The 12,737-nt window shown below is 38.0% G+C and overlaps 1 protein-coding gene across 1 annotated transcript in view; it reads right to left on the bottom strand.

Moving 5' to 3' along the window:
- Positions 1 to 5,950: 5,950 nt before the first annotated feature.
- Positions 5,951 to 12,737, bottom strand: part of PARD6B (par-6 family cell polarity regulator beta) — a 40,662-nt gene continuing 33,875 nt past the window's right edge. The window contains exon 3 of the mRNA XM_060772116.2: positions 5,951 to 11,220. Within this exon, the coding sequence (XP_060628099.1) occupies positions 10,388 to 11,220 (833 nt within the window). The 3' untranslated portion in view covers positions 5,951 to 10,387. The remainder of the gene's footprint in view (positions 11,221 to 12,737) is intronic.

The following is a 12,737-nucleotide window of genomic DNA, read 5'->3' as shown; positions in this document are numbered from 1 at the left end:
AAGAAGTGCCATAATATCATATCCCGAATCATTTCCATGTGCCCTCCTTCTAAATCACATTCTATTCCTGCCTATTTTCCTTGCACCAATGCTTCAGGAATTTCGGCTGTAAAGGAACATAGATAAACGTAGCATGGATTGCAGAAGAGCGGCTGTCTTCTTGGCTGGAAACAGAAAACCTGAGAATCAAGTCATTGTGCAGTGCAGGTGAAAGGCCAACCTGCTCTCATGTGAAAAATAAGCAATGGGTACAAAGTACACACCCGTGGTTACGCAAGCTGTGCTTGCAACTTATCTGTCATGCAGAACCTGCTCCAAGCATTACTCACAAAGAAATAGAAAGCAGTTTCTATATGGATTTAGGCCATACAAGGCAATATTGTCAACGTAATACTGACATTATCAGGTGGTTCTGTTATATAACAGATTTCTGATGCTTTGTTAAAACATCATTAAAGCAGTGCTTCTTTCCATGTGCCTCTAAACAATTTTAAACCATGTGGAGAGACTTTAATACATTTTTCCCCCATCCTGGGAATTTCTGTGTACCCAGAACTAAGCCTTTTGTTCTGAAATCTTCCCTGGGAACTCCTTCCTTAAAAGACATTTGGCTTCTAGGTAGCTTTCTTCAAGGTTCTGAAGCCATTATTTTATCTCTAACTTTAATATAAAGTTTAGATGTATGTGTGGGACAAAAGGCGCTGGGAAACTTGCCATATGCAAAAAGAGGATACATCCCTGTGCACTTCACACTTGAGATGGTATAGATACCAAAGGAAAGTAATTCTCTAATTTTCTTCTTGAATGCCAGGGTATTTTATAGCACCATTGAAATTAACTGAGAGAAAGAAGTTATATGAATTTTGCACAGAGTAGGTCCTGAATCACAAATATTTTTGTCTATAGGGTGTCTTCTAAGAAATAACAGTTTCCCCCCAAATATGCTTTCCATTGCTATGATAGAATAAGCCAAGGATATACAAAAACTTTGGCATACAAGTTATGAGAACTATGGCAATGCAGGCTTCTGGAGCATTCCTATTTGGAGTAAGCAAAGGTTGACATTAGGTCTAGTCATGTCCGACTCTGGGGGGTGGTGCTCATCTCAATTTCTAAGCCAAAGAGCCAGTGTTGTCCATAGATGCCTCCAAGATCATGTGGCTGGCATGACTGCATGAAGTGCTGTTACCTTCCTGCCAAAGCAGTACCTATTGATCTACTCACATTTGCATGTTTTCGAACTTCTAGGTTGGCAGAAGCTGGGGCTAACAGTGCAAGCTCACCCCGATCCCTGGATTCAAACCACTGACCTTTTGGTCAGCAAGTTCCGCACCTCAGCGATATAACCCACTTTGTCACAGGTGCTTCTTTGGAGTAGGAACAGTTAAATTGTTCTGGAGTTGATCAGGAAGGAGTTGAATGGGAAGACATTGATGATTATAGTTTAATGGTTTTATATTGGTTTTATTATGTGATTAATTGTTTTCAGTGACACCATTGTCCAATTGCAAGCAGGAATTATCAGGCAGCATTCAACCAGATACTTTATGCAAATAATAAGCCATTATTCCAAATGCTTATTAAGTTCTTTGCTTATTAAGTTACTTGAGCCAATTCATAGACCACCCTCAGAAAGATCAATGTAAATCAAGAGTGGTAGCAATTCAATGTAATCTTGCCCACAAAAAGCAGCCTGGACTCCTTGTGCTCTTTGTCTATGCTCCTCTGCAGCAACAGGCACCGTGTAGCCCTTTCTACACATATAAGGAACTTGGAGGACCTATGTCAAGCGGAAACAAGATGTATCTCCAGATGTTATTATTAGACTACAGCTTCTATCAGCAGATCCAATGCTGGAATTGCAATATAACAACTGGAGGCTACACTCTATTCAGTCTTGGCTGGCATAGTACTACTGATCCATTTGGTTTAAGACATTTCCTATGACTCATTTGCACTTTCATTTTATCACTGTGCTGACAGCTTTCTGCTGGAAGAGTCATATCAAAACAAATAGATTTATATGCAAACATTGACTACTAAGGAGAACAATCTTTGCGCAATTTAGGCATCTTATATGACTCATTTGTTTATTTTGAATTGTGTCACCTTCAAGACAAATACATTTATTGTGGCGTAACCTTTCACACAATGGAGTGTACTTCATTATTACACTTACAGTCTGAGACTATTTTACATACAATTTAATGAAATGAACTTCTCAAAACAGCAAAATCACCATGTTACTTAAACACTTAGGGCACAACAGTGGGAGAAGAAAGCTTTATTCTTAGGGTCATTCAGCAGTCCCACTGTATAGTTGTAGAGAGACCATTGTCCTATTTAGGGATTTTAGGGATTTAATTAATGGCTGCAGTGGCATAGGTTAATGACAGAAACAATAATTTCCTGTAAAACCATTGTCCTGTGTTGTCATTGTACTCTTCCTTTATATGTACTAATTAACTTAACACGATGGATAATTGCTGTATTACATCTCATTGTTTACTCTGCTGTAAATCAGGGGCTGGATTTCTGCAATCCTTGAAATGCTCCATGCATTGTCGAAGACTTGCATGGCTGGAAACACTTGTTGCTGTGAGTTTTCCAGGTTGTATAGCCATGTTCCAGAAGCATTCTCTCCTGACATTTTGCCTATGGCAGACATCCTCAGAGGTTGGAAATCAGGCAAGTGAGATTTATATATCTGTGAAATGTCCAGGGTGAGAGAAAGAACTCTTGTCTGCTTGAGACAAGTGAGAATGTTGCAGTTGGCCACCTTGATTAGCGTTTAATGGCTTCAAAACCTGGCTGCTTCCTGCCTGGGGGAATCCTTTGTTGAGAGGTGTTATCTGGCCCTGAATGGCTCTGGATTACAATTTTGTTGCGAAGATGTTTTAATTCTATGATTTTAATGTAATTGTTTATTTTAATTGTTTCATTTTTTATATGGCATTGAATTGTTTCCTATCTATAAGGCCGCTCTTAGTTCCCTTTAGAGTGAAAAGGGCAGGGTATAAATATGGTAAATAAATAATTTTTCAGGGGCTGAAAATATGTGACTTGCCCAAACTCACCAAGTGAGTTTCTATGTCCAAGTGAGGAATCACAGCCTGGTCTCCAGTAATAGCTCAAAGCGCAAACCACTACACTGGCTCTGTACAGCAAGGAGTATTATCTTCTGGTATATGCCTCCCCCCCAAAAAATCTATTTTGATAAGTTAACTAATCCCTGTAATGGAAGAGAACAATGACAGTACAGGACAACCATGTGACAGAAAATTATCTCTGTCATTTTCCTATCCCATTACAGCAAGTTCCCAATCTTTTTTTGACCAGGGACCACTTGACCAGGAACCACTTTGACCAGGAATCACACTCCAACATTAGTACCAAAAGTTTTATGAATCAGCTATTGGTCAACTTTAGATTTGGTTTGATTTGGGGTGCTGATTCAGAAAACTGCAGTGATACACTACATCACCTCCAGTTTCTGATACAGTACATATGCCATCCAGTAGTCGTAATCTGTTCACCCACAGAAAACCATATTTAATAAGCCGTGGCACTATACGAGGGTTTTGCAAGACCAGTCACTCTAGTTGCAACTTTGTAGTAACAATGAGGTCGTAGACTGGTGGTCAATGAACCACAGGAGGTCCATGGACCACAGGTTGGAAACCACTGCACTACAGGCATCAATTAAATAACTAAAATGCTCAAAGTGAGATACTCTTTATTGCTAATGAATTGATGATGGAGTCTAAGATATACCACATTTCACAGTTGAATATATTAACATCATGTGCATTTCAAAGTAAGTCTGAATATACACAAAATGAAAACAAGAGGTTAGAAAATTAGATAAGATGATATTCCTCCCTTATATTCATTACAATATAGCCCAGAGTTGGATCACAAGCCATATCAGCACTTACCAGCTTATAGTCAATGATGAGGGAATGATGGAAGCTGCTGTCTACTACAATTTGTGGGTTCACCATTCCCTATACATTTTATATGAAAGTTCATGCAATGGTAAATTGCACATATGATCTCTTTCCTTTTTTACACCTCTCAGTATATTCTAAATACTATATATTTTCCCATTCCTGCTCATCTACTACAGAAGTTGAAAGGCTCTCTTTAACATAGAAACATCGAATCTTGGAATTGGAAGAGACCTTGTGGGCCATCTGGTCCAATCCCTTGCCATGCAGGAAAAGCCAATCAAAGTACCCTTGACAGATGGCTACCCAACTACTGTTTGAAAGGCTTCAAAAAAGAAGCCTCCACCACAGAAAGGTATTTCTTTGGCTGCATTGTTGTAAAATGACCAGCTCCTTTAAATAGACAGTAAATCAAAGCAGACTTTCTGGCTGAAAGAAGCTGATATGGGAGAAGTAAAAGCTAATCCTAATAGATGCCTTTGTGAAATGCAGCTTTCAAAGTTTTCTATAATGAAATGAACACACATTCTTTCATTGAAAGGGCACAAAAGAGTAATATAAGTCCAAGTTTGTGTGAAGTCGGGTCTGGATTGGGTTAGCACCTGGATGGAAGACCAGAAGCATACTACTGTTAAGTTCTATTATGGAAAAAATGTGGAATATCTATGTAAGAGGTTGGTTAGTTTTAATGTAATTTCCACTCCAGCTGAAATGAAGGCAACGATTTCATTTTCAGTTCCAGAGCTTTCCATGAAATTATGTGATCTTTCTTTAATTTCCCCCTTGTGATGAATTAGGCTGTGAATGGGGCATGCTCTGTATTGTGAGCTCTCTAAAGCAGTAGTTCTCAACCTGGGGTCCCCAGTTGTGTTTGGCCTTCAACTCCCAGAAATCCTAACAGCTGGTTAACTGGCTGGGATTTCTGGGAGTTGTAGGCCAAAAACATCTGGGGGCCCCAGGTTGAGAACCACTGCTCTAAAGGATTTCTACTTTTGCAGCAAATAGGATTGATACATCATGGTCTGGAGGAGATAGAATCATTGAGTTGGAAGAGACCTCATGGGTCATCTAGTCCAACCCCCTGCCAAGAAGCAGGAAAATTGCATTCAAAGCACCCCTGATAGATGGCTATCTATGCTCTGTTTAAAAGCCTCCAAAGAAGGAGCCTCTACCACACTCTGGGGCAGAGAGTTCCACTGCTTAACAGCTTTCACAATTAGGGAGTTCTTCCTTATGTTCAGGTGGAATTGCCTTTCCTGTAGCTTGAAGCTATTTTTCTGCATCCTAGTCTTCAGAGCAGCAGAAAACAAGCTTCCTCTCTCCTCCCTATGACTTCCCCTCAAATATTTATATGTGGCCATCATGTCTCCTTTCAGCCTTCTCTTCTGAAGGCTCAACGTGCCCAACTCTTTAAGTCACTCCTCATAGGGCTTGTTCTCCAGATCCTTGATAATTTTCGTCACCCTCCTTTGGACACATTCCAGCTTGTCAACATCTCCCTTAAATTGCAGTGCCCAGAATTGGACACAGTGTGATTCCAGGTGTGGTCTGACCAAGGCAGAGTAGAGGGCTAGCATGACCTTCCTGGATCTAGACACTATGCTTCTATTTATGCAGCCCAAAATCCCACTGACTTTTAAAGCCACCACATGACATTGTTGGCTCATGTTGAACTTGCTGTCCATGAGGACTCCAAGATCTTTTTCACACGTACTGTTTTCAAGCCAGGCATCCCCCATTCTGTATTTTTTCATTTCAATTTTTTCTGCCTAAGTGGAATATCTGGCATTGGTCCCTGTTGAACTTCATTTTGTTTGTTTTGGCCAATCATCTCTCTAAACTGTTAAGATCATTTTGAATCCTGCTCCTGTCTTCTGGAGTATTAGCTATCCCTCCCAATTTGGTGTCATCTGCAAACTTGATAATCATCAAATCATCTCTGTAAAATCTCTGGACTACAGGATAAAACATTATTGAAAGTTTGCAAGGGTCAAATCAACAACAGTCATAAGGTTTTTCTTTAATTATCATGTTCATAAAAATATGACTAACATACAACTCATGACAATTTGATTTTTGTAAAATCAAAGTTCATTTAGTGGTATTGATGTACATCACACATTGAAGTGGTAAGAAAAATACTGACATTTTGACATATTATACATGTTCATGTAAAAATCATGTTGCATAAAGATTTCAGTTAGAAAAGTCACAAAAGTACATGACAATAACTTCCTAAGTCAGGGTGGAAGAACAATGATTTCACAGTTCAGCTCGACTTCATCTGGAATTATACAATAATTCCAAAAAAGTGTACCGTTGTAGCCATTTTTTGCTCTTTCAAGTAAGGTGCACTTAAAGGCTTGTCCATCCTCAAATTGCTTTAGAGGTGTTTACAATTGTCTCATTGTTGTAAAGAGAACTTTCATTCTGTGACGAAGAAGCCCACATTATTTGTTCAGACATAATAATATATGCTTCAATCAAAAATTGGGAATGTGTATATTACACATACACAAAGAACATATAACAGAATATTAAAACTCACAATAAAACCTAAGTTTCCTTACTTAGATTCTGGGTTTTACAGTTTTCAAAATGTATACACATTAAGCCTTCATGTATTCCTTCAGCATACAACACCCCCCACCCCATAAGATGCTAATGGTTGAAGTTTAAGAGGTAGTATATGAAAGTTTACATCAATCTGATTACACTGAAGTCCAGTACTGTTTTATATATAAAATTAATTGTTTAATATTATGTTTCAGCAATCTGATTGAACAAGACTCAGTAAAAACGCAGTAGTGATAGCAAGGTTATAGTCTGTCATCACGGCAACTGCATTACTCTGCAATTATAGGCAGTGCAGTCTGTCATTCCAAGAGCAAAAGACATGAAGCCTTTTGCTTATTTCCCTCCATCTCTAATGTTGACTGATTTTTTTCAAATTCCAAAATTTAAATCTTATTAGTTTCAAACCAAGTTTAGTTAGGGTTGTTGTAGGTTTTTCAGGCTGTACGGCCATGTTTCAGAAGCATTATTTCCTGACGTTTCACCTGCATCTGTAGCAGGCATCCTCAGAGATTACGAAGTCCTCGCAACCTCTGAGGATGCCTGAGATGGGGGCGAAACATCAGGAGAGAATGCTTCCGGAATATGGCTATACAGCCCGAAAAACCTACAACAACCCAGTGATTCCGGCCATGAAAGCCTTCAACAATACAACTTTAGTTTATTGTCTACAAGTGTGCATGTATAGTAAGCATGCACAAATTTCACCCCTCCTGGTGTTTTGGACTTCAACTCCCACAATTTCTAACAGGCCTCTTCCTTTTCCTCCTCAGCCACTTAAGCCAATCAAGAGGCCTAGATGTGAATTATCAAACTTCAGGCACTCAAAAGACTTCTATGTCTACCAGCACGAAGAATGCTATAGAGCTGTGATGCCTAACCTTTGGCCCTACAACATTTGAGACTCCAACTCCCAGAAGTCCTGGCTAGCTTGTCCAATGGTCAGGAATTCTGGGAGTTGAAGTCCAAAACACCTGGAGGACCAAAGATTGGATACTGCTGCTACAGAATTAGTCTACAGTGATCTGTCAGCAGAGCCTATAAGAAGAGAGTTAAAATAATAATAATAATAATAATAATAATAATAATAATTTTTAAAAACTTTATTTATACTCCCACCACCATCTCCCAGATACTTGGGGAGGCTCACAAAGCACTCAAAGGTGCAAACACACAAAATACAAAAAGTGGAAAGACAATAACAGAAAGTAATAACAACTAACACAAACATCATAAAAAACCTCTTGTTAAGATCAGTAAAATGCAAAAATAAACATTAAAATGCTTAAGCGGCTGAAAATGAAAATGAAAATGCCTGAGACTGTTAGGAATTGTGGGAGTTGAAGTCCAAAACACCTGGAGGGCTGAAATTTGCCCATGCCTAATATATAGGATAAGGACACACTCCATTTCCTTATGCAAGCTCCCTGGTTGAAACTATTATCTTATGGAATAAAATGTAAGCATAGTACAATAAAATAATTCCTTAAGTTGGTAACTGCAGTGAAATATATACAAAAACATGCATATGATTGTAGTACGTACCAAAAATCAAAGTGAATGAATGAAGCAGCATACTAAACCTAGATATCTCCACAATAAATTAACATCCAACTCTTTCACTAACATTTTGGTACCCATGCTTCTGTGTTTGATAAAATCCATTTTACAACTTATCTAAAGTACAACACATTTTAGATCCATAGTAGTACCAGATATACACTCCTATGATGAAAAGGTGTGCAACCAGTCATCTCCATTTGTGTGACAATCAAGTGGACTCCACTTTAGTCATAATTGCGTGAAGAAAATGGTATAAACATATACACAAAAGATAAATTAAAAGATATCCTTAGCTGAAAGCTTTATATATATAACCTTTCTGTCACAGGGAAATCAACTCAACAAACCTAATAAAACTCACCGATTTGTGAGAATACACCCTGACGTCTTGATGGAACTCTTCCACTACATCTTTACCTCATTACAAATTCCAATTATAAGATACCTGATAGCCAAATCCAACATTTGAAGTAGCCCTTAGGTTTACAAATGTTACACTTTGAAAATAATTCTATTTCAGACATAAACAACGATAGACACTGTAAACCAAGGGTACAGTTGAAGTACAAAATAAATAACATTTGTAGACTCTCACATGATGGGTACAATGGAACCAGCGCTATAGAGTGAGCTCAAAGTAAAATATCTTCTGTGAATGGGCCCTTGTGGTCTTGGCTGTGATAGCAGCAGTTCTGGGAAGATGAAATGAGCCACACTTCCAATTTACCCCAAAGCATTGGAATGGGACTTTGTGGGAAATTAAATGTGTGGCTACATCAAGCAGCAACAACAACAAAAACATGGAGAGAAGAATAACAAAGATCTGTACTAGGTCCTGCCTGTATTTTTGCAGGTCTCAATGTCAACGTGCTGATCCCATCCCTGCAATTTTCCCACTGAAGTACAATGAAAAATTCCATAGATGTCAATTCTTCTGGATTGCAGCATAACAATCAAGATATTGCATTGCGGTGAGTTTTCCAGGCTGTATGGCCATGTGGCAGAAGCATTCTCTCTTGACTTTTGGGTCACATCTATGGCAGGCATCCTCAGAGATTGTGAGGTGTATTGGAAACTAGGCAAGTGAGGTTTATATAACTGTGGAATGACCAGGGTGGGAGGAAGAACTCTTGCTTGTTTGGGGCATGTGTGAATGTTGCAATTGGCCACCTTGATTAGGAGGTAGCCTTGCTGTTTCCTGCCTAGGGGAATCCTTTGTTGGGAGGTGTTAGCTGGCCCTGATTGTTTCCTGTCTGGAATTCCCTTGTATTTTGAGTGTTGCTCTTTATTTATTGTCCCGATTTTAGAGTTTTTTTAAAATATTGGTAGCCAGATTTTGGTCAATGTCATGATTTCTTCCTTTCTATTGAAACTGTCCACCTGCTTGTGGATTTCAATGGCTTCTTTGTGTAGCCTGACATGGTGGTTGTTAGAGTGGTCCAACATTTCTATGTTCTCAAATAATATGCTGTGTCCAGGTTGGTTCATCAGGAGAGATGAACAGGCAGAAGAGAATACTTCAGAAACACTGCCATAACAGCCCGGAAAACTCACAGAAACCCAGTGATTCTGGCCATGAAAGCCTATGACAACACATTCATGATGCTATTTCCTATCACTAAAGGGCACACACACACATAGCCACACATTGTAGATCAAACAATTTACAGTGGAGTTTTTCTCAGTAGTAAATCACAATACAGCAAAGTGTTATTTTTTAAAAAAGCAAAAACACAGATATTCTTCTGAATTATCCAGTGTGTCATTAAGTCCAAGAGTTGCCTTCTAATTTTATAAATGTAATTAAATTTTATAAGAAAAGGAAATGGATCAATTCTTAATTATTTAAAAATATTTTAATTAGCATAAAATAGCTGTAGTTATGTTTCATTAATGTTTTTGTGCTGAAATACTGTATGCTCATATGAAGACAAATTTACAATTCCATGATTGATAACACATGCAGCCAAATCCCAAGACGATAAAACATGAAAAGCGACATTACCTATCAATGTACAGTTCATCTCAAAAACAACTCTGGAAAAATGCATCTGCACAATTTTAAGTTACCGCAATGCTGTCCTGTCTGACAATGAAATAAGAGCCACTCCATGTTCCAGTATTATTCATTTAGTTATGTACCAAAAAGGAACCAAAGATGTGACTCAAAACTTCATTCTGGAGATCTAAAAAACCTACTGGAATACAGTAATCTGAGATCTATACTGTTTTCAATACAGCCAAGTTAAAAAGGAAGTTATGGCCTCTTGATTTCAGAAACTCAACAAACCGACGCAGTTTCACAATGTTATGATTGTCCCATCTTCTTCTAAGGTCTTCTGTTCTGAGTCCTGGTTTTGAAACTCCATGTTAATGCTGCTTGTTGAACAATACAAGTTTGCTTCCCTGGAAGAAATGAAGCCATTTTGTATGGATTCATGAAGGGTTTCAGTTTGTGTTAGCGATTCCAAGCTTTCATTGGAAGGAGCAGCTTTTGGAATTTGTTGGGGCTCGCCGTTGTCTTCAATAATGATATCATCTTCATCACTGTCTTCCTCTTCTTCAGGTTGATATGTCTGCACCGTATGTGGAGTGTAACTAGGAAGGCTGGTATCTGTGGACTGTCCTGAGCTACCAGAAGTCCGGCTGTTCCTAACAACATTGTTCCTCTGGTTTGCTGGTCGCACAGTAATTATCAAGTTACGGCTGTTGGCAATCATCATGTCTGTCACCTGATCAAGGCTTTTTCCTGAAACTTCTATACCATTCACTTCCAGAACTTCATCATTGACAGCCAATAAACCAGTGCTCTGAGCCAGGCCTCCAGGAACAAGCCTGGATATGAAAATCCCTGGAACTTTCTCTAGCCCATGGGATGTTACTCTGACACTAGAGCCATCCCGTATATAAAATCCAAGTGGCTTGTCAGTTCCATATTTGTATAGCCGCACCCTGCGATGGGTTTCTGGGAGTATGTCAACATCTATAATAGAAGACACTGGTCTGAAGTCTTGTGGCATACTAATCACAATGTGCGGCTTTTTCCTATGGTTGTCTGGACGCAACACGTTTGTTAAGACGTTTTTCTTCCTTGTCATGGTATCTGTCCCAAAGGCACTGTAGTCTGCATCCTCTGCAAAAAACAAAAGAGGCAGGGGAGAGAAATTGCACATTAGTAAGGTCCATGGTGTAAAATGCAATGTCTGAAGTTTCACTCACTCTAAAGAACAATCAATAACTGGTTTCAGCATAGTACTAGGTTGTTGTTGGAGGGTTTTTTTTGTGTATTTTTCTAAATAGACATTTAAAAAGCTAGCCGGTCTGTTGCAAGAAAATGGATAAAGACAGGGAAAGCTACAGATCACAAGCAAGAGAAGTACATGGATCATCACCAGTCTACATTTCACTAGTTCTATTTCAAACAGATAAATTTCCTATGCTGAAAGATTTTAAAAGACATCCCAGATATGTATAAGTTGAGAGTATGTTTCAGAGGCAAATTTATGGATTTGATATGAGCCATGGATACGCTGAGGGTCGTTTCATGGAGAGGGGAAAGCACCAATGCTTCCACAGGATACCAGTTGTGTCTAGTCCCCCGTCAACGCATTAAAAAAAGTCAGAAACAGTACTATGGCAGAGAGAGTAGAAGGAATTGGTGCTGCTTTTAGGTTTTCCCAAAACAGACTAAGGTCTTTCCTTTCACCAGTCTATGCTGAAAAGGAATGGTTCCTTTTTTTGTTTTTTGTTTATGGAGAACTGGGCCTAGCATCTATTAAGATCTGCCAAAATTTCCTATAGCCAAAGTTGCTCATACTTTTGAGGCTTCTTCATCTGATTTTGTGAGGAAAGAGTAGCAGTCCTGATCTTAACCGTCACCTGTACTTTCTGAACTGCAATTCCCATTCTAACCAGTACGGACAATGGACAGAGATAGGAATTACTCGAGTATAAGCCGAGTTTTTTCAGCCCTTTTTAAGACCCTCTTGGCTTATACTTGAATCATGGTTACTTATTATTTTACACTGTTATTAGTATTTTTATTACATTTATCATTTTACTCTATTTATTATTGCATGTATTATTTACTCTGTTTATTTTTATTATTACAAGTATTATTTTGCTCTAGTATTATAGCTATTATTACATTATTCTTATTTATTTTGATTACATTTATTATTGTAATCTTATTATTATTATATTTATTATTTTACTCTATTTATTATGGTTATTACATCTATTATTTTACTCTAATATTACTGTTAGTATTACATTTCCATTATTTTACTCTATTATTATTATTATTAGATTTCCATTATTTTATTTTATTATTATAGTACATTTATTATTTTACTCACTTAATTGTTATTGGAAAATACATAAACACATGTATATTGCAGGAGGTTAGAATAATGGTTGAATGAGAGTTGGACAAGCTTATCTTAAATTACAGTTTTATGTAAATATTCAAAAACATTTAACCTACTGATGCCGCAATTAATTTATTTATTTGTCGTGTCAGGGCAACCAGTCAATTTTATTACATTTCTAACAGAATAAAACAAACAGACAGACAGACAAAACACAAAATTTGCAAGTTTGGTAGTTGATTAAATGTCCTTCGACCAGTATCTGGCCACTTGGAGTCCT

This window comes from Anolis sagrei, chromosome 4 (genome assembly GCF_037176765.1).
Source record: "Anolis sagrei isolate rAnoSag1 chromosome 4, rAnoSag1.mat, whole genome shotgun sequence".
Classification (NCBI taxonomy): Eukaryota; Metazoa; Chordata; class Lepidosauria; order Squamata; family Dactyloidae; genus Anolis; species Anolis sagrei.
This window is presented reverse-complemented; position numbering and strand designations above follow the sequence as displayed.